Source organism: Cucurbita moschata, unplaced genomic scaffold, assembly GCF_002738365.1.
Source record: "Cucurbita moschata cultivar Rifu unplaced genomic scaffold, Cmos_1.0 Cmo_Scf00028, whole genome shotgun sequence".
Classification (NCBI taxonomy): Eukaryota; Viridiplantae; Streptophyta; class Magnoliopsida; order Cucurbitales; family Cucurbitaceae; genus Cucurbita; species Cucurbita moschata.
In genome coordinates this window covers 1,781,987-1,803,888 of record NW_019268544.1, presented here as the reverse complement: position 1 = coordinate 1,803,888, position 21,902 = coordinate 1,781,987, and the positions used below count along the sequence as shown (strand labels likewise).

The window sequence follows — 21,902 nt, the reverse complement described above, 5'->3', positions numbered from 1 at the left end:
CAAATCTCATCATCATGAAATATAACATTAGAGTTGGATTAGAGTTGGATATGATATGATGACTAATTGAAGTCTAATCATATGATTAAGCAATAAACGGAAATGGGAATCTTCCCTTCCACTAAGAAAAAGAAATTTTTAAAAAGCTGGAAGCAAAGGAAGATGGGAATATTAAAAAAATGGAAGAAGTTAAAATGGAGATTTGTTGGGAAGGGGATGTTGGACTTGGGAAACAGCCTAAAAAAGTTGACTTTTTGGAATTGGGTCTGTGAAAGGCCTTTCAGAGGCAGATTGAAGAATAATAAGTTGGAAGATAAACCCAAGCGAATTATAAATAAATATATTTTATAATATCATCAAACCCCTTTTGTTTATCAAAGTCAAAATTGTCCTTTCTTACTGTTTGCCAAGAGAGAGGTAGCGTAGAAGATTTAAGAATCAGGTCAGACAGAGAGCATTTGTCTTCATTTCGCTTCTTCTGCTCTGATGGGAGAGTATTTCTTGTGAAGAATCGCTCGTATTTTTCTGGTTCAATCTGCTACTGAAATGGAAGATTGACCCAAGAACTATTGCTGGTTATTTGGTGTTTTCTTGTGAATTTCTGTTCTGATTACTGGTGAAATTTCGTCTGTGAAATGCCTTTTTTGTGTGTAAATTAAAGGATCTGGATTCTGGGTTTTTAGGTTTTGACCCTTTTTGAATGTTTCTTTGTGGGACTCGCCTCGGTATTTCTGGTCTTTGTCTTGACTTTTATGTAGAGAATGTCAATTACCATTCGATGAACTATTTGTGTCCGATGGCTTAGTTGAATTCGTAAGAGCTGGGGTTTTGAATTTGTAATCGAATTGTCCTGTAAGGTATTTTTTGAAATGGGATTTCTCTGATCTGTTTCAAGATCCTTTCTGATTGCCTTTTGGGGGTCTAGGGTTCGAAGCTGAATGATTCTTTTCCCAAATCTTTTTCGAGTTTGATGGGCTAGACCCCCACCCCCCATTGCTGTTATTTCTGATCCAAGATTTTGATTCTTAATCTCTCTGGGTTTCCTTTTGAAAACCAGCTTAAATGCATCTTTCACCATGGAAAATTCTGTCACATTGCGCTGCTGCTCTATTAATGGACAAGAAGAGCCGAAGAAGAGATGGGTCTGCCACTGGACATGAGTCAAAGAAAAACTTATCAATTCTTCGAAAACTGCAAGAGGACAAGCTTAGGGAAGCTCTTGAAGAAGCATCTGAAAATGGGTCTCTCTTCAAATCGCAAGATATTGACGAATCCGACGCAATCGGGGACCAGGACGGCGGCGGCGGCGGCTTGGGCAAGTCCCGTTCGCTCGCCAGACTCCACGCACAGCGAGAATTTCTACGCGCCACTGCACTCGCCGCCGAGCGCGCTTTCGAGTCTGAAGACGACATTCCTGACCTCCATGAATCTTTCTCCAAGTTCCTTTCGATGTATCCGAATTTCCAGTCCTCGGAGAAGATTGATCAGCTGAGGTACAACGAGTACTCGCATCTTTCTTCAAAGGTATGCCTCGATTACTGTGGCTTCGGACTTTTTTCTTATGTTCAAACACTGCACTATTGGGAGTCCTCCACATTTAGCTTGTCTGAGATTACTGCAAATTTGAGTAACCATGCTCTTTATGGATGTGCTGAAAAAGGGACGGTTGAACATGATATTAAGGTCAAGATCATGGATTATTTGAACATTCCTGAGCATGAATATGGGCTTGTGTTTACTGTGAGTAGAGGGTCAGCTTTTAAATTGCTTGCTGATTCATATCCTTTTCATACGAACAAGAAATTGTTGACCATGTTTGATTATGAGAGCGAATCTGTGAATTGGATGGCTCAGTGTGCTAGAGAGAAAGGTGCAAAAGTTTATAGCGCCTGGTTCAAATGGCCATCCCTGAAACTCTGCTCCACTGATTTGAGAAAACAGATTTCAAATAAGAGGAGAAAGAAGGACTCTGCTACTGGTCTTTTCGTGTTTCCTGTTCAATCTAGAGTGACGGGGGCGAAGTACTCGTATCAATGGATGGCTCTAGCACAACAGAACAACTGGCATGTTCTGCTTGATGCTGGATCTTTGGGTCCGAAAGACATGGATTCGCTTGGACTGTCCCTTTTCCGGCCAGATTTTATTGTTACATCGTTCTACAGAGTTTTCGGGTTTGATCCTACTGGTTTCGGATGTCTACTAATCAAGAAATCCGTAATGGCGAGTTTACAGAATCATTCTGGGAGTACAGGGTCAGGAATTGTGAAGATAACTCCTGAATATCCTATGTACCTGAGTGATTCAATTGATGGTATTGATGGATTTGCTGGGATTGAAGATGATGGAGTCTCTGAGAATGTCGATAAAGCCTCTGAATCACAGCAAAGATCTCAGTTGCCTGCTTTCTCGGGCGCATTTACATCTGCTCAGGTTAGAGATGTATTCGAAACTGAGATGGATCATGAAAGTTCTGAAAGAGATGGTACGAGCACTATATTTGAGGAAACAGAGAGTTTTTCTGTCGGAGAGGTGATGAAGAGCCCGATATTCAGTGAAGACGAGTCATCTGATAACTCGTTGTGGATTGATTTAGGCCACAGTCCACTTGGGTCTGATAATGCTGGCTTCAACAAACACGAAATCGCCTCCCCATTGCCCCCATATTGGTTTGCATATCGAAAGAATAGGCGACAATCACCCAAACCAACTTCAAAAATTTACAGCAGCCCGCTTTATGATGACAAAGAAGTAAATTCAAGGCCAGCTGATGAAAGAAATATTCTGTCATTTGATGCTGCTGTCATGTCAGTTTCTCAAGAGCTCGATTCAGTAACGAGCCCTGCTTCACAGAGCGGGAAAAAGAGTTCGGAACGTACAGACGTGTTGGAGTTAGATGAAACTAGCAAATCACTTTCGAATGGTATGTCAAGTTGTGATGTCAGATCTCGTCTTGGCAATTCAAATTCTAGCTCACAGCATCATAACCTAGAGAATGGTCTAACTTCTGAGATCTGTCCAGAGATTAAGGAGAGTGCGATAAGACGGGAAACCGAAGGTGAATTTAGGCTGTTGGGAGGCCGAGGGGATAGATTATCTGAAGTGCAGAACAAGGGAAGAAGAGTCTCTTTTGGCATTGAAGAAAATGGTAAAGAGCACCAGAGCTGTAATATGGAGCCAGGTGAAACCTCTGTTACTAGCTTCGATGATGATGAAGGTACCAGTGATGGCGAATATGGCGATGGGCAAGAGTGGGCCAGGAGAGAACCCGAGATAGTATGCCGTCATATTGATCATATCGACTTGTTGGGTCTCAATAAGACCACTCTCAGACTAAGGTTTCTGATCAATTGGCTTGTCACGTCGCTACTACAACTTCGGTTACCTGATTCGAATGGAAGTAGCAGAGCAAATCTTGTTCAAATCTATGGTCCGAAAATAAAATACGAAAGGGGTGCTGCCGTGGCATTCAACGTGAGAGACAAAGTTAGGGGGCTAATCAACCCAGAAATTGTACAGAAGCTGGCTGAAAAAGAAGGTATATCTCTAGGAATCGGTTTCCTTAGTCACATACGCGTAGTCGACAATCCAAGGCACAAAAAGACCAGTTTGAACCTAGAAGATACTACCCTCTGCAGACCAATGGCAAATGGCAAGCATGGTGAAAAGGGCGGGTTCGTGTGTGTCGAAGTCGTGACAGCTTCTCTGGGATTTTTGACCAATTTCGAAGATGTCTACAGATTATGGGCTTTTGTTGCTAAGTTTCTTAATCCAACCTTTATCAAAGAGGGTACTCTTCCAACTGTTCAAGAAGAATCAGAGGTATAATAACCAAAGAAGCAGAGCCATTGACGGCATAGGTACAGCTTCAAGATTATGTCATTTGGACAAGAAGGGAGAAATACACGAAAATGGAGGATGGTGCATTATCTTCCCCCGCTTCTCTGATGCGTCGAATCGATCTTCACTTGCGGCTCTCAAGAACATGCTGATGAATTTGTTTATTCATACTTATTTTAACCGGGTTTGTTCTGGTTTCGAGTTTATTGTGAGATTGGGCTCTGGAAAAAAATAGTTTGCTCTCGAGTGAGCAGCCATGGCAGCATGATCTTGCTGGTACATAGCTCCAGAGAAGCTCAATTTCTTGATTCTGTGTAAAAGAAGTGTTTATTCATACTTATTTTAACCGGGTTTGTTCTGGTTTCGAGTTTATTGCGAGATTGAGCTCTGGAAAAATAGTTTGCTCTCGAGCAAGCAGCCATGGCAGCTTGATCTTGCTGGTACATAGCTCCATAGAAGCTCAAATTCTTGATTCTGTGTAAAAGAAGTGTAGCTTAGAATTATGGCTGCTGTATTTAGCTTATTATTCTCAGCAACATTTCCCATTATCAATCCTTCTTTTTCTTCTGACTTAGGCTCATATTTTTCGTCGTTAAAGTCAACGTTAATACATGTTTGAACAAACCCTCGAGTCGTTTTTCTATCTGTTCTGTCTCTTTATGCTAGAACACTTAGAGGAATCAATATTCAAGGTGAAGATAATTGTGATCAAACTTCATAAATAATCTGAGTCGTAACACTATAACTAGTCGAGTATAGGACAATGGCTTTTTGTCACTGATCTCTAATAGTATGTACAATTTATGATGATTTATTGAACCCTAAAAACAAATAGGAGTACAATTTATGATGATTTATTGAACCCTAAAAACAAATAGGACCAAACTTATAATTTAACTTTTTCTTTTTAATATAAGTTAGTTTGGGTTTATCGATAGTGTTAGTTGGGGCGGTTTAGTATTATTTGACTTTGTATATGATTTACTAATATGTCAATTTTAAGGTTTATTGACTTAATTTTGTTGGTTGGTTTATAGGTATGTTAGACGTAGTAAGACATTGACTTTGACCTAATATCTTCGATCTAAAATAGCTACTTGTAAGATGCACGCTTCTCACATTAATTCTTATTTTAATTTTATTTTTCAACCTAAAAAAATATATTATGACAGGTTTTGGATAAGATAACGAGCATTAAACAATCTCATAAATATATAAATATATATATAAGATTTGAAGATCAAAATTGAGCGGGAGTCAATGCACCCAACATGTATAAATAACCAAAAGAAAGAAAAAAAAGTCTCCATTTAAAACAAATTTAATGCTCCACTTGAGGTGGGTTGTATGATTTGAAATAATAAATATGATCATGTTTAAAAGGAGGAAATGATTTATTAATGTTAATGAAAGTGAAAATGATTGACATAAATTTTATATTCATGATAAAGGGCAATAATGAAGTTGACATGCAAATATAAGAAAATTGTGATTCCATTATAGAAAGGGACAGAACCAAAGGGAAGGGTTTAATGTCGAAATGCATTTATCAAATTAGAGGATAAATCGTAGCACGAGATATACCAAAGAGTTTTTTCGTGTCAATCTATAGAGCTTAGAAATGAAAGAAATGTGAATTTCTTTGTTGCAGAAGATCGACTATCCTTTTAATGTCTACCTCTCTTTTAGCTTGTGTGAACTCATGATCAAATTCTTACCTTTAATATTGGTTTTTTTTTTTTTACTTCTATCTCTAAATATTAATACTTACCTTTTATTTTTAAATTAGAATTTTATTTTTATTTTGTTCCGTGAACAAAATAATGTGAAATTTAATGGAATTAAAGCTAAATATATCGGTGTAATGTTATTATTGATATTTCATAAATATTACAAATATGTGATTGTAGAAGAAAAAAAAACCTTTTAAAAATATTGGTAATCATCGTATATTCAAAATTTCTTACGCGACGATAACATATATAATATAATATGAATTAAACTGTTGGATGATAAAAGTCCCACATAAGCTAATTTAGAGAATGAATAAATACTCTCTCAGTGAGGTCTTTTGGGAAAGCACAAAGTAAAGCCACGAGAGCTTATGCTCAAAGTGGACAATATCATGCCACTGTAAAGAGTCGTGTTCGTCTATCATGGTATTAGAGTCATATCAATATATTGGTAAATCTTCATCCTCAACTGTCGAACAAAGGACTTTTGAACTTCAAAAGAAAATGAGTGAAGCCTCCTAAAGTATAGTAAGACTTTGTTCGAGGGAAGAAGGACGGTGAGGTTGGACAAAACAGGATGGGCCTGAATGAGGTTGGACAAAAGTTGTAAGCGTTGATCCATCCATCTCAGGGACTGGGAGGTCTGGGCCCGATTCATTGCTTGGAAAATGGAAAATGGTGGCAGAAATGGGTGAACGAAAGGAGGGTGAGGAAGAGGAAAAAGGAAGGAAGTCGAAAAGTCTCCATCAACCACAACCATAAATTCTTCGAAAATCGCAACTTCGATACGTATCTGAACTCCCACCGTCACTTTTCACCATCATCGTCTTCCCCATTTTCACTGTCTGCACCACCTTACTCCAACAATGGCGGCTTCCTCCCCTCAGTTCTTCAGAATCGTTTTACACAACAATCTCGAAGACCGAAAACTAGTAAAAACAAACCCTTTTTTTTGTTTTTCTTTTTAATTTTTTTTTTCACGTATCTTGTTTTCCAGATGATTCCGAAGAAGTTCGTCAAAGATCATGGCGAACTTTTGTCCACTTCCGTACGTCTCAAGCTCCCGGACGGCATGGAATGGAAGGTCGGTTTGACGACGGCTCCCAACGGCGTTGTTTGGCTGCAAAATGGGTGGCACAAATTTGCAGAGCATTATAGCTTAGAGTTTGGTTCTTTATTGGTATTTAAATCAGATGGGTTTTCAACTTTTCAAACATCCATATTCGACCCAAGTGGAGTGGAAACAGAATATTGTTGCATTCTTAACGATTCTAGAGCAGAATTTACAATGGAAGATGAAGATTCTGATGAAAATACAGAGAGTTCCTCCCAGCGTTTAAGTAAGAGGAAGAACAAGCCTTCAGTTCCATCTCCTCCTCAATCTCGTAAGAAAATGAAAGCTGAAGAAGGTATGAACATTTTGAGTATATAGAGCTTACAGCTTCAAATAAGTGTTGTTAATGCCCAATCTATGCAGAAGGATGCCTAATCATGAAGAACATGCCAAAAACTGAAGCAGGGGTATCAAGTAGAAGGCAACAATTTGTAAACAAACTTGAAGCAGCTCAAAGATTCACCTCAAAATCAGAGAAGCCTAGCTTTAAAATTGTGATGAAACAACCAAACGTGCGAGGAAAATTCGCCATGGTAAGCACTTTCGTCTGCAAACCCACGTAAAAAAACACCTCCTTTCTTCAATTCAGCTGAAAAGATTGAAGCTTTTTGGTTCTTGTAGATTATCCCCAAAGATTTTGCAGAGAAACACTTACCTGATGACTTTGGAATCATCAAACTCCAAACCCCAAACGGTAGAAAGTGGCCACTTTTGTATAAACGCAGACGAAATCAAGAGAACTTCGTGTACTTTTCAAGTGGGTGGAAGCGTTTTGTAGAGGAAAATGTATTGAAAGAAGGGGATATTGGGTTGTTTCAATTGATTAAGAAAGACATATTTTCATTCACCAAATTACAAGACACCTCTCCCTTTCCTTCCCCTGCAACAAAGACCAGAAACCCCTGTTTTGAGGCGAACATTCTGAACAGACGCCACAAGAAATTTGTTCTGGTAACTAACAAAAAAACAAAACCCCATGTTTTATTTTCAGTTCAAAACATAGTTGAAACCATTTTATGTTGTTGATTGGCAGAACATTCCTATGGTGTTTGCAAAGGAGCATTTTTCATCAGACATGCGCTCTGCAAAGCTTCAAGTTGGGAATAGACAATGGATTGTGGCATTGAGACAATATGGTAGCTCTGTCAGATTATCAGCTGGGTGGTGCTTATTTTATGGAGACAACGGCTTGGAAGATGGAGATTCATGCTTGTTTGAGATGGTGGACACAAAAAACTGTGTTTTTAAAGTCACCATTTTCAAACATGTTTCCAGCTCTGCTTCAATGGACTAGATAGAATGTAATGTTAATGGTCTGTCTTTTTTTGTTTAGAAGGTTGGCTTTGACTCAAATTTCAAACTTTTTAGGCCTTATTCACTAACATCGACCATCCAATACTTTATGAATATGACGACTTTTTTTTGAAGATGGTGCTTATCTTTCCATCTTTTAGATGTTGATTACTATACAAAAATTCATAGTTAAGAGATTAAATTTGTAATTTTCTTTTATACAAACACCCGTCCTAAGTTTAATTTTAGTTCTACCTCGAATTCAAAAGTTAATTTGTTTGATAAATTCTCTATCTAATCATATAAAATAATTGTGACCGTTTTTTTTTGGTTAATAATTAATTAATTAATTTTTTTTTTATCAATAGCGGGAAGATTTCATAATTCAAAAAGTATATATGTAATTTGAAAAAATATATAATATATATAAAATTATATATATGTCCCGAAACCCTATAAAAATTCGCCACACCTTCAGCAAGCCGGAACTTGCATGCATGTGGTGTCACGTATCCATCTAACACTCGAAGTACCAATTTTTTTTTTCTCTTTATTCCGTTCTTCTTCATCTAATGATTTCAAGCTTTCTTTTGCAGATCAGTGTCAGAATCGCTCCTCTATTCTTCGTATTTTTTTTTTCGGATTCGACATTGATTTCAAGCTTTCTTTTGCAGGTTCGTTATTCTTTGCGCGAGAATAATGAACCCCAGCATCGAAACCGCTTCTAGCCTTGAGTTCTTCAAGGTGTTTCTTCCCGATTCCGGCTCTCTGCACATGGTAATTCTTTCTCCTCTCTGTATTTCCTCTGGTTAATCATACGTATTGTGCCCTAACTTCAAAATTTATGGGGCTCCTTTTTTTCCCTCTTTATTTTCCTTCGTCCTGATGTTCTTACGATTTTGAGTTTGTATTTAGGAAACGCTGAGATTTCGAGCCAATTTGAGTTCTGTGGAACTTGAGTGCGAGAAATCTTCGGTGCCTTTTTTTTTTTTTTTTCATTATTTGGTTGATTCGTGGGATTTGGACAAATTACCCTGTTTCTTATTATAAATTGGGGAAAAGAACAATTGGGATTGCTCTATTTTGAGTCATTGACCTTTTTTGAATTCTGCATTGAACATGCATGCAATATAGTATGAAAACTTCACTTACTATTTAATTCTTCTCTCTGTTCTTTATGCTTGAGTCAACCATTTAGTTCTAGTCATACTGGGTCAACATGTCGATTTTTTTTTTCCTAATCACATATTGAAATTGTAGAGAATTTTAGACTTTATATAACTCATTGATTATATTTTTGTGGGAAGGGTTTTGATCTTTGTGGACCAGAAGAAGAAGAAAAAAAAAAGTCATATGCTGATATAAATGTTTGATTATCCTAAAGTATGACGGCGTTGATTAGTTTTAAAAACAAGCTAATATTAAATAAATGACATGAACGATATGTTGTGTGTGTGTGAAGTGATTTGTTTTGCTTTGTTTTGTCATCTGTTCGCACAAATTTCATTCCTCATCTCTTATATTCAGAGCATACCACCAGCTTTTCAGAAGCATTTACATGGAACCTTTCCAATAAAAGCTACCATCAGAGATCATACAGGAAAATCATGGTGCGTTACATTGGAAAAAGTGGATGGACTTGTGTTTTTCAAGAATGGCTGGCAGGCTTTTGTGGATTACCATTGTTTGAAGTATGGAGACTTTTTAGTATTTGGATATGATGGGGGTTTTACGTTTGATGTCAAAATATTTGGTAAAAATGGATGCAAGAAGGCAGTGGTTGCAGAAGCCGATAATTCTGTTCCAATTTTAGATTCAGTGTTAGCAATAGCCGGTAAGTCTCTTCCAATTTTGAAGGTCAAAGTAGAGGCTGTGGATGAGAAAGAAGAGGTCAAGCCTTTAATTTCTGGCAAGAGGAAACGATTACCAGTTGGATCAGGTGAGTACTTCTCGGTTTGCCCCACTCAACTTAGATCCTGGTTTGTAGTGTTTTGGTTTCTTCTTGTTACATGGTTATATTTTTCTGTTTTGAGAAAACTAGTGCTTTTGGTCATGTCTTCTTTATCTAGTTTCTCGTTTTTTGAAACATGTAACAAAGTCATATCCAAAATTTGAAAAACAAATAAAGTTTCTTTTGTTATGTTTCTCACTTTTCAAAACTTTAATGAAACTGTTATGCAATATGGTCGTGAGACATGTTCTGTTCCTCTTACAAAAGTAAAAAATAAAACACATGAATCAAGATATGATGAGGTTTGGAGATGACATTTATTTTTTCAATCCCTTCTTTCATATATGACAACTTGGTCTGATTTAGAAACCTCTCAACTGTGCTTGTAGGGATAGTTCACAAACCAAGAAGGGTTCCAACTCGTGGAAGACCTGGTAATGCCTCGAACATTGTAGAGTATGTTGCCCCTAAAGGACCTTCCTTCGAGCGAACGATGAAACACTGGTCGCACAAGAAAGTTGTGAGTATTACTCTCCAAACTTCTTTTCTTGTCAAGAACTTTTGATTATAGTAATATTGTTTCACTCAAGTGAAAGTAAGATTACTTAAAATACATTAATGACATCATAAATCTAGTTTTCAATTACCTATGATAAAGTTGTAATCATCTAAGAATATTTGAAGCTCACTTGAAATATCTTGATGCCTTTGTTGAATAAATGAAGCTTGATTCTTCTTAACGAGTCATTATTTAGTAAGCAGGTGCTAGTACCCCTGTCATAGGTGAAAATGGGTTGGATGTTGCATTGAGTGTTGAGTTTCTCATACTTTGTTTTTAATGTGACCTTTGTATAACTTCGAACTTCAATTCTATCCACGAGGCCCAACATGTGCTATCCATAAGAAATCATGAGTAAATGACACGACAAGGATTTTGACTTCAGACGAAAAATCACTACTAAACTCGAAAGTTAAAGCTGATAAGTTAGATTCTATTTCGAAAACATAGTCTACAAATGTGCAGTATTGAGATTACAGGCAACGGAAGGCTTGTCTTGTCTGAAAGTTACAGTGGTTTTGAATTGAATTGCAGTATATTTCTGGACGGGTGGTGAGGGACCAGAACATCAAGTTGAAGCCAAACACAGTTCTTAGAGATGAAGAGGGGAAGTTGTGGCCAGCAAAAGTGTGTTCCATCAGCCAGAACCGTCTTGTTGTTAATGCTGGGTGGTCTGCATTTTACAAGGGCAATGGGTTGAGAGTAAATGACAAATGTGAATTTGAGTTTGTTCTCGAAAAGGGAAACTTATGCAGACAATTGAATGTCAAAGTTACTCACCGCCGTCGTTCTCTGCGTTGAACAATGCATACAGCAGAACCATACTTTCATTGTACAAATCCTTCTCTCTTTTGTGACCGATCTAACCATTGTGAAATTTGATGGTGATTTATTATACAACATGAGATCCTAAGTTTAAATCCTTGCCATCCTTGCAAATTGCAATGTCGTTTTCGTCTTCATTTTGAGTTAATAATCGACGTGTTCTGCGCCTCATGAATTAAGTTATAGAATTACAAAATTGTTGGTCATTAGAAATAGCTACAACAATAGTCCAGTACATGATTTTGGAGTGAAGTATAGCACTCTTTGGTAGGTGACAAAATCTTGATTATTTAATGTTCATAATTCTATGTTAAACCATCAAAAGAAAGAGCAAGTCACCATTGGATGAAGAACAGAACAATGATGCTAGAACTTCTCACAACAAGGATTACAATAATTGTGGATGTTCACAGTATATTTCAAATGGTAAATGGTAAAGAATCTTCCGTTGAAAGATATGGAAAGATGCAAAACAAGTTAATATGGTGTTGGTGAACGAGTGAAGTCCACCGCTCTGGTCTGTGTCCTCATTATTTTAAAATGTGTTGCTAGGTAGAGGTTTCCACACCTTTGTAAGGAATGATTTGTTCTTCTGCAATGTGTCTTATTCTGAATCCATTTGTAACCGTAAGTCCACTATTTTTTTAGTCCATTACATATTATTGTCAGTCTCACGGTTTTACAACGCGTCTCTGAAAAGAGGTTTTCACATATTTGTAAGGAATATTTTATTTCGTTTCTCTCTCTAAACGTACACGAAAATAAAATCCCTCTAATCGTAAACGATTATGAAAGGGGAAAACAAAATAAAAATTATGAAAGGTGACAGTAAATTTTCCTCTCTCTAATTTAACAGATTAAATAATAACAAACTTCTTAAAAATATATAAAAACGTTAAAAAAAATGACAGGATCAGGTTTATGTAATATATATCTCTTGGATACGCAAGTCTTAAAGAATCTTTGTTAGGTGGGTAAGTGAATAAAGCATATCATCAAACCAAACTTAAAGATTGTTTCCAAATTTCTTGTTTTAATACCCTTTTCATTTCTTGTTTTAGTTTCCAAAGAGTTTCCTTTAAAGGGTCTGTTTATGAAGCTCACTTAAGTTGTCTAACAAAACAGAGAAACACTTGGGAAACCCTTCTGGGAATGTGGGCGGGAGTGAAACAGTCAATTGCCTTCTATTCACAAAATCAAAATGGCCCACTGACCAAAACTGCGCTGTTCTTGCAACTTCATATCTGGGGTTCCGATAATCAAACCAAAACTCCTGTTTTTTGATTTGGGTTTAAGGATTTTTCGTTGGGGATGGCCAAAAGTTTAGTGGAACTGAGGGATCCAAGCAGCAGAATCCTTTCCAGCCTTGAGTTCTTCAAGGTTTTTCTTCCCAATTCCAGTTCTCGCCGTATGGTATACTCTCTACTCTCTCTTTTCCTTTTCAATTTCTGTGCTTTTTCTGTTTGTTCATAGAGATATTGAACAAGTGTTCTTCTGTTCTTGTGGAAAAGCTAATAGAAAAGTGTAGAACAGGAAATCCTTTACCATTTTTGTGTAGATTTTAGCTGAAAACAACAGAATGTGATAATGTTGAAAGGTTTTGATGGTATGAGTTTAAGATTTGAAGTTACTGAGAACAGAGAGGATGATGCTAAAGGAGTAAGGCTCTCATCGATGGATTGCATGTTAAAATGGTCATTGTTTATGAAGAGGGAAGTTTGTTGCTTCTGTCAATGTGGGCCATGGTTGAGTTCATTTTAGTTTTGTTTCTCTTATCAATGCTTCTTATTATCTTTCTCCTTTCTTATTCCCTTGAATGCTCAACTTTTTCTCTTGGTTTGTTGCACTTGAGAGAATTAGCTTTAGGCTTTCTGAAATGTAATGATCCAACTTCTGAGAGTCGTATAAAAGGTCCCACGACTAGTCGATATTGTCCTCCTTGGGCTTTCCCTTCTGGGCTTCCCCTCAAGATTTTAAAACACGTTTGCTAAGGAAAGGTTATTGTGAGACCCCACATCGATTGGAGAGGGAAACGAAGCATTCTAGTTGGTAGAGCTGAGTCTCACCCTCGTAGGACCTCATAATAATAATAATCGGTAATTGTCACAATCATTTGTTCATATCATGTCATCCATGCAGATGCATGAGATCCCCTAACTGACTATCCAAATTACATGATAAATACATATGCACAACCATCACATTCATCACATAATCGAACATGAAACACATCACAGCAAACTATACGTGTGAAACCCAACTATCTGGTCATCCATTAGGTTGTTCGGAATGAAATTTGAACCATAAGATAAAATTTCTTTTGGCCTACAGAACTTCGACCTAGCACTCAAGACAAGTTTAGTAGGTACTATCAATTTCTTTCACCTAAAGAATTCTTGACTCAAAGTTGTCTTTATGCTTTAATTTAACAACTCAATGCTACCGGTCCGACTTGACGATCAGTGAGAGGTATGACAATATGGAAAATCAGTGCACATAAGCGACACGAAGTTCTGTTATAGAGGGAAAATCCGGGAGTGAAAGAGAGTGAAAAACCTGTGAGGAGTAAGAAAGAAAAATGTATGTCGAACTGGAAATAGTGTTTCCAGTGGTGGATTGAGAAACCTACTGGCGTGATGAACAACGTTGTGTGAAGCCACAATCGTCAACGAGGGTCGAGGATAACAGTGTTGAGTGAACGATTGCAAGAAAGTTGAGGGAGATGCAAAGAACACGATGATGGGGATGATCAAGAGGAAGGAAACCCGACAAGACCTACGAGGCAGTGACGTGATTTTGGCCCCTGCTCAGCCACAATGAGCAATGCAGCATCGACCAACGATATCCTCATTGAAGAGGGAGAGAGATCACTGGAAAGAGGGCCATGGAGGTTAAAGAGGGCCATGGAGGTTTGGGTATATAGCTGAATTCCTGTTTTGGCGAGGGTATCTTTTCGCTGTTTTCGATCCTATCGGATACTCCGTTCTTCTGTTTTTTGTAATGAAAGTGCTCTAATAACATAATGGAAATGTTTTGCATTACAGGTTATGTATGGATATATTCATCCTTAAAGTAACCAATTCCTCTATGTTTTGTTCATGATCTTGTATTGTAGAGTATACCACCTGCTTTTGTAAAGTATTTTAGAGGATGCATTCCAAGTGAAGCTGTCCTCAAAGATCAAAGTGGACAACCATGGCATGTTACCTTGCAAGAACTGAAGAACAGTGTGTTTTTTAAGAACGGCTGGCAAGAATTTGTTGACAGCCACTGCTTAAAATATGGAGACTTTTTAGTTTTCCAATATGATGGGAATTCTACGTTTGATGTCAAGATATTTAGCAAAAATGGATGCAAGAAGGAGCTGATATCAGGAACCAGTAGTCTTATCCCGGAAGTGAAGGTCAAAGACGAGCCCCGATCTGAAGAAGAATACAGTACATCGTTAATTCGTTGCAAAAGGAATGATTCAGAAGTTAGATCCAGTGATTGTTCAGGCACTGCCCCTAAATCAAGGAAGATATCAACAACAAATCTTGAAGAACTTAGCCCTTCTAAGACTGCAAATCACGTTTCGATGGAACCGCCGACCTTCGAGCTTTTAGTTAAGCATTGGTCACATAATGCCATTGTAAGTTTATGGATGTGATAGCTTTATTGCAATTTTGTGTAGTATTTCTCTTCTTTGCAAGTTTCACAAATTTGGTGTTATTAATGAATGGATTATGATGGCAGCATATTCCTAAACGAGTGATGGTTGCACATAACATATTGCTGAAACCAGATGTGGTTATTGTAGACGAAAAGGGCAGGTCGTGGCTAGTCACAGCGAAACCAATTAGTCGTAGTCGGTTTGCCTTGACCACAGGATGGCCGATTTTCTTCAGGGCGCATAGTTTGAGAGTAGATGACAAATGTACATTTGAGTTTGTTCTCGGTTCGGATAATATTTGTGGAGAATTGAACGTGAAAATCACCCGCAGTCGGGAAGGAATTCAACATGAAAAATAGGCAGAAATGGTGTAGGAGGGATGATGACTTGTATCTTGCATCTTGAATCTGAATCTCCCTCTTGGTTCCTTCATGTTTGTATAATTTGGCTGTAAAATGGTTTGGATCCATTTTAAATTGGTACCATCTCGACCGTTAGCAGATATTGAAGTCCAAGTCCACCGTTACCGTTACAAATGATATCAGAGTCAGACTCTAGGTGATGTGCCAGTGAAGAGACTGAGCTCCAAAAAAAGTAGACACAACGCGGTGTGCCTCGCAAGGACGCTCTCGAAGAGAGTGGATGTTCTAATAAGTAAAGGTCTAATAAGTAAAGGTACAATAACCTAGAAGGAAGTTACTAAAACCTACACCAAAATATGCTCAATATAATATAGAAAATTGAATAATTCTCTGCCACTACTACCAAAATGGTATTTTGCAAACTTACACCTGCAATTGCTTGTGGAAGGAACAGGCTTATCTTGTTCATTTACAAACCTATCATATGTACAACGGCATAAATTTAGTATTGGTATAGCATTTGTACCCACTCTACAAGACACCCCTCCTGATCTAAAGAGCATTAGTGAGAAAACGAGCTTTCGTCCGTGCTGTATACCGAGTACTCGCTCAGGCTGAAGTTGGTTCTTTCTTCGTCCCACTTCATTATCTCCCTTGAATATTTAAGAGCTGCATCAACACTACGAGGCTCTAAACCCTTCACAGGTGAAACATACAACTTTCGCCCAGTCAATGAGGTGAAGAGTCTCTTGAATTTTACTGCAACGTAGTGGAAACCAAGTTGCCCAAGTGAGGGACTGCTATTTATATTGTTCTGGCTGTTAGAGCGGTTGCGGCTGACCAATGGATGGAAATCATCAAACCATTCGCATCGAGTTAATGGTACCCGTTCAATTTTCTCTTCGAACAGGTCGTATTTGTTCAGTAATACAAGGAAGTTCATCTGATCGAAGGTTGGATGAGTAACCAAGCTTTCAAAGAATTTCCTGCTGAGTAACATCTTATTCACAGAATCTCCATTTCCATCAATGGAAAACTGATCATAGTCGCTCAGAGAGACACAAAAGATAACAATCCCAATGTCCTCAAACATCTCGAGCCACTTGCAATTTTCACCAATTCCTCTTGCATGGGCTCTAATAAGTTGATGCCTAATAAACCAATCAAAATGAGCACGATCAACAATGATTGAATGGGTAACTCTAACTCAAAATGGACATCAATACAAAACACAGTTATGCATAGAATAATAATCTAATTTTTCATATTTCTTCAAAGTACCACTGAAAAATAGGTATGTAAGACAGTGCTGATGTAGATACGAAGAGCCACCTTGTGTTAGACGATACAACGAGTCACTTAAACAGGTAGACCTATCACTTGTGAATTTTATTATGATGAGGCCAATTGAGAGCAAACAACAAGTGAAGGAACGGAGCATGCCAAAGCGTAAGGCACTCATACTCGAGAAAAATAAATAAACAGATAAACCTCTAATAAGAATTATCACTCACCTAAACAAAGAGTTGTGCTGATCTGCAGTAGTGTCTATATCATCATTAGGTGCAGATTGTGGAAATGAGAAGTCCACGGAAGCAAGCCCATTGGATGAAATAAGACCCTCTGCATACAGAATATCTGAATCGGAAGGTTCATAATCGGTAGTCAATATGTCTACAACCTGGAGAATATAAGTAAACCAATATACAAAAATTAATGGAACATAAAAGATGATTAAACAAAATTTAACAAGGAAAATACCATAAGATCTTACTCTTTCTAGGAAATAATGAGCAACATTCGGCAGCATTTCCAACTCACTTCGTCTTTTGTAGGTAGCCTGAATGGCAGCATCATTCCACAACTCTTCAACTAATGGTGCATATTCTCGAGTAGCTGCAGGAAAGATAGTCTCCAAAGTTCCTAATACCATAGTCTTTAGAAGCCAATCGGAGAATGCTTTCAATCTTGGCCCGATTGAGTACAGGCATTTGTTAGAATCAACACTCGAGCTCCCTGCTTTTAACCAAAAATTCATTTCCCCAATTTAAATACAAGTCTAGCATTTTATATTATAATATTAATGCTGACAAACCACAAACACCAGCAAAGGCTAACAGTCTATTACATTACCCGGCCACAACAAATACAGGAGCTAAGCAAACACTACAGTGTAAACAACTAACCACTTCACCTCCAGTCCTCAAAACAGTTTAGCATGGTATAAGGTACATAAAAAGATCAAGGCACAAATCATCTGGAGATCTAAATCTAGCATTGTCGAGTAAATCAACTAACTAAAAGCAATAACATCCATATCTACACACACATATAGATAGATAAATAAACAGCTTAGACCTTTTGATGGCTTAAGTTGTAAGAAAATTTCATATCCTTGTCTCCAGGCTCAAGATAAATCTTTTTTCCAATAACCCAATACAGAGCCCCACTCCCACTGATCCGGAGGGCATCCACACTGGCCCCAAGGTTTAGACCCGATACTCTAAACCATCAAATCACTAATTGTGCATTAGACAGATAGTGAATGCTAAATCTAAAAAGCCCAAGTCATAGGATTCAAAATCTCTGTTCAAGGTAGCTAGCAAGCACCTGAATAGCAACTTTGTCTAATGCCTTAAATAGATAATGAGACAAGAATCAATAAGAATTCCTACCTGCAGGGTCAACTTCATCAGACTGTTTTCTCCTTATTTCAGCCAAACTTTCCTCCTCAAATCGCTCACGGCCTTCAAGAATTATACCAAGATATCCGTACACATTGCTCTGGATCTTCAACTTAATAGTTTCACGTTCATCTTTGGAGAAAGGAACATCCTTATATAGAATTTTGGCCTGCAAAAGCATTTAGAAAATGAAATTGCCGACTCAATTTGACTAACAAAGAGTGCAATGTAGACAAAATTAAGATAACTAAACAAATCTACAGAACACACACAGTTATCTCAGAGATAAAATAAATAGAACATCCTCTCTCATAATATGACCAACCAACGAAACGTTGCTAAGAAAATCTAGAGATATTGGCACGTATCTCCTTGAAATTGATTTACCAACATTTCTTCAGAAATAGTTTTAAGGGACAAAAAAAAATCTGTCTTCTAGCAATTATATTATTTGTAAAAAAAATCTACAAAATCAACAAGAGAACCACATCATAAAAAAGTAACCACATATGAAAAAAAGACATATGATGAACCAGATACTAAATTAACAAATTAGAAACTACCTGCTTGAATATAGTACTTGTTCCAGATCCATCATAACCAACTAAAAGGAGCTTTTGAAGAGCAAAGTAGTCAGGAAAAGTTTTGTAAACCAGGCTGCTTTCTGGTTCCCCAGAATAAGTTGAAGATTTAGAAGGAACTGGTAGCGATAACAGAGCACAGACTAGCTTCGTTCCAGCCTAAAATGTAATGAAGAAGTTAAAAATGAGTATACGACCAATTAAAGCTAGGAATGTAAGCTAAAATCTAAGTTTACTGTTTATTTCCACAAGACCGTACCTTCCCCCATATGTACCCTTTGGTGTTTTTCTGTCCCTCCTCTTGGTATGATCCATCCTCATTGACCCAAAAGTGTGGATTACCAGCACATTGAACTCCAGCCAACTACATTGATCAAATGTTCCCTTTTAATTTTAGAAGTTACTTACCCTAGAAACAAAGGTTACACTTTCAAATTTTACCTGCAGCATCCGGAGCTCTACTTTTGTGATTTCTCGGCCATTTATAAAAATCTGTGTATTTCCATTGCTAGCATCTGCCTTAATAGGGTCACCAACGTTAAGATGAGGAGTAATTATCTTCGAAGGTTTCTGTCCTTCCTGTTGAATAGATTAGAATGTTCAATTACGTAATGAAGAAATACGATTAAAAGAGAATATAAAAGAAAAGAAAAGGCAACTCAAGGTACCTAGACTCACCTTTCCCCAAAGACCAGAAACTTTATCGTACCAATAATTTCCTGGTTTTAGCTTCTTTGGTGGGTTGGGGCAGGTTTGTAGCACTGTAAGCTCCTCGAAAGATAAAGGTTTCCCATTCACACAAACGTACCCTGGTGGTAGTTGATTCGCCTCACAACACTTCTCAGCCTTCATAACCTGTTGAATCTCCAAATCATTCAACAGTCTCTTAAGCATTCTGGAACATTTTCCCAAATTACCTCGCTTCAACTCATCAATGGGAAAACCTATACAGGTAACACATTTGCGACCTTCAGGCATTGAACCCATAGCTCTAAGCACACAACTACTACAATACTTGGCATCACATACGATGCAGACCTCCTTTTCAGTGAACCGATTACCCTTGCAGCACCGATAACAAGATCCTCTCTTTCCGTTTCTTAGTGGTTCTCTTTTCATTCGCAAAGTTTCTGGCACATCCTGACTATACTCTTCATTACATGTATCATCGGACTCATGGTCAAAAAATGTTCCAGCTGACTGCCTACCATCACCACCACCCTCATTTACAACTGTCATTGATGAAACCCGAGAAGATGGATATTCCGTACTCAATACTGATTCTGTAGAGACCCAATCAACTTGATTGATATCATTGAAATCTAAGCTTTCATTCCTACAATTTGAAGCTCTCAAAGAACATGAGCTTCGCTGTGATTTATTAAAGCTTCCAGAAAACTCCATCGTGCAAGAACTCCCAGCATCACCTAATAACTCAGAAGAATTTCCATGACTAATTGATGAGCAGCCAAATGCCGTCGAGCAGTTGCCCACATCCGACAATTCACCTGAAACAATTTGCCCATTTGAAAACTCCAAGGCACCCGAACTACTCAAATCACCAGACAATTGACATCCATGGTTACTCACTGCTCTCTCCTCAAAGGCAATAACAGAAGTTGGTGAAACTGTTCTTTCAGAACCAGAATCTGATTCTTTCGACAGACACCGGCGACTATCCTCAGTACTCTGATCAAAGGCAATTACAGATGTAGGCGAAACCACAGACTTCCCACCAGCAGCTTCCAACTCTTTAGAAAACTTCTTAGTAAGAACATCCTGCGCTAAAATGGGCTGAACAACCGGCAAAGACATTTTATGAGTAAACGGAACCTCAGCTACCACTGCAGCCACCGGAATCCGCTCCACGTTGATCGGAAGAGCCTGAGGAAGATCATAGGGCACCGGTGGGCCTTTGTACTCCTTAGCAAACGAATACTGTAGACCCTCAACAGGATCCGAAACCATTGCCTCCAACAGAGGCATTTCTATCCCAAAATCTAAGGCCCTAACCCTAATTTCAACTCTAACCCTAATTTCAACTCTAACCCTAACACCAAGAAAAGCAAATAAAGCGGTAAAGTAAAGAGCATTTAACGAAACAACAACATCCTATATCACCAAGCAATTCAAAGAATCACTGTGAACCCTTGAAAAATCTCTCAAAGGTATATCCGAACCGAACCGAACCTTTAGCAATCTGTAATAAACCAAAAGGGATGCACAGGAAAGAAAAAATCAACCACAAGTAAGAACACAACAAGAGAAAAAGCACAGAGAGGACAAAGAATGAACAAACAAAACAACAACTCGCAATAAAGGATTTAAGAAACAAATAAATCAAAAAAAATGAGACAGAGAAAGAGAGAGAGAAGAAGAAGAAGAAGAAGAAGAAGAACCTGGAAAATCCAAATTCGGTGGGGATGAGAGAACGCACTGTTTGGGTGAGAGAAAAAAAGAAAAGAGAGCTTTTGGAGATGAGAGAGAGAAAGTGAGGGGAAGGAATAACCAGCAGTTTGGATGTTGGAGGCGGAATCTTTTCTGCAGTAATATAATAAAATAAATAATATTATGCTTATATATTTATTTAAATAATAAACTACATCTTAAACTTTATTTTTGGTTTTCAATCCAAATATTTATTTCAATTTATTTTTAACTTTAAAACAATTGTTTTAACTATTGCATATTCATGCCCACTACCACACATTTACATCATAATTTATGTCGGGTTCTTAAATTATGCTCCAATAAATTGCTATATATTAGAAAACTTAAGATAAGATTAAAACATTTTTTTCAAAGTCGAACACCAATATATGTATCTAAATAGAATTTGTAGCTAAAATTAAAACAAAACACAAATTCTTTACAACTATTTTTTTAGTCTTCAAAATTTAATTTATTTTTAGAAACATATATAAAATACATACAATTAATTTAAAACAAAAATATGATTATATATAAGTTTAAAAATTTAAAATTTTGTTTTTTACGCGTATCGGGTTTTGGGTTGGTGGAAGAAAGGCGAAAGGGGGAGAGAGGGCCCAGTCTAAAGGGTGGAGGGGCCCAGTTGGTCCAACAGTACTTTTGTCTTTTAACCTCCAAATTGGCCACGTCTTTTTCATTTTCTTCTTTTTCTTTTTTTAATTATTTAATTATTATTTCACTCCCTTGGATTCTCTCTCCACGGGTATGTTGTCGCATTTTTAAATTTAGATCACGCATTTCAAACGCAATAAATTATCATATTTTTCTATTCCCAATTTCGGTCCTTTTTTTAGTGTTAACTAAATTATAATACATCAATA

At 37.5% G+C, this 21,902-nt stretch overlaps 5 protein-coding genes across 9 annotated transcripts; 4 read left to right on the top strand and 1 right to left on the bottom strand.

Moving 5' to 3' along the window:
• The first annotated feature begins 392 nt into the window (after positions 1-392).
• On the top strand, positions 393-4,407 carry LOC111463400. The gene has a single exon (XM_023107329.1). The coding sequence runs from the start codon at positions 1,063-1,065 to the stop codon at positions 3,823-3,825; it is 2,763 nt and encodes a 920-aa protein (XP_022963097.1). The 5' UTR covers positions 393-1,062; the 3' UTR covers positions 3,826-4,407.
• Positions 4,408-6,216: 1,809 nt separating this feature from the next.
• On the top strand, positions 6,217-8,092 carry LOC111463094 (B3 domain-containing transcription factor VRN1-like). Of its 3 annotated transcripts, none has more exons than XM_023106907.1 (5): positions 6,217-6,502; positions 6,568-6,979; positions 7,090-7,217; positions 7,306-7,635; positions 7,718-8,092. In XM_023106907.1, exons 1-5 carry the CDS (start codon positions 6,437-6,439, stop codon positions 7,976-7,978), a joined length of 1,197 nt encoding a protein of 398 aa, XP_022962675.1. In that variant the 5' UTR covers positions 6,217-6,436; the 3' UTR covers positions 7,979-8,092. The 3 variants fall into 3 exon arrangements, with proteins under 3 accessions (XP_022962675.1, XP_022962674.1, XP_022962673.1); XM_023106906.1 differs by having other exon boundaries at positions 7,051-7,217; XM_023106905.1 differs by having other exon boundaries at positions 6,218-6,502; positions 7,048-7,217.
• LOC111463096 (putative B3 domain-containing protein At5g66980) lies at positions 7,084-15,431 on the top strand. Its single transcript, XM_023106908.1, has 4 exons — positions 7,084-7,098; positions 12,412-12,725; positions 14,428-14,943; positions 15,048-15,431. Exons 2-4 carry the CDS (start codon positions 12,624-12,626, stop codon positions 15,321-15,323), a joined length of 894 nt encoding a protein of 297 aa, XP_022962676.1. The 5' UTR covers positions 7,084-7,098; positions 12,412-12,623; the 3' UTR covers positions 15,324-15,431.
• Positions 8,459-11,409, top strand: LOC111463097 (putative B3 domain-containing protein At5g66980). 2 transcript variants are annotated; one of them, XM_023106909.1, is made up of 5 exons: positions 8,459-8,579; positions 8,652-8,754; positions 9,505-9,916; positions 10,318-10,448; positions 11,022-11,409. In XM_023106909.1, exons 2-5 carry the CDS (start codon positions 8,677-8,679, stop codon positions 11,286-11,288), a joined length of 888 nt encoding a protein of 295 aa, XP_022962677.1. In that variant the 5' UTR covers positions 8,459-8,579; positions 8,652-8,676; the 3' UTR covers positions 11,289-11,409. The 2 variants fall into 2 exon arrangements, with proteins under 2 accessions (XP_022962677.1, XP_022962678.1); XM_023106910.1 differs by lacking the exon at positions 8,459-8,579 and having other exon boundaries at positions 8,586-8,754.
• A 250-nt stretch (positions 15,432-15,681) lies between the features above and the next one.
• LOC111463319 (extra-large guanine nucleotide-binding protein 1-like) lies at positions 15,682-21,112 on the bottom strand. 2 transcript variants are annotated; one of them, XM_023107200.1, is made up of 9 exons: positions 20,991-21,112; positions 19,270-20,791; positions 19,033-19,170; positions 18,851-18,955; positions 18,574-18,750; positions 18,002-18,179; positions 17,101-17,345; positions 16,841-17,007; positions 15,682-16,477 (listed from the first exon to the last, which is right to left on the bottom strand). In XM_023107200.1, the coding sequence occupies exons 2-9, from the start codon at positions 20,575-20,577 to the stop codon at positions 15,889-15,891; spliced, it is 2,907 nt and encodes a 968-aa protein (XP_022962968.1). In that variant the 5' UTR covers positions 20,578-20,791; positions 20,991-21,112; the 3' UTR covers positions 15,682-15,888. The 2 variants fall into 2 exon arrangements, with proteins under 2 accessions (XP_022962968.1, XP_022962969.1); XM_023107201.1 differs by having other exon boundaries at positions 17,101-17,342.
• Between the last annotated feature and the right edge of the window lie 790 nt (positions 21,113-21,902).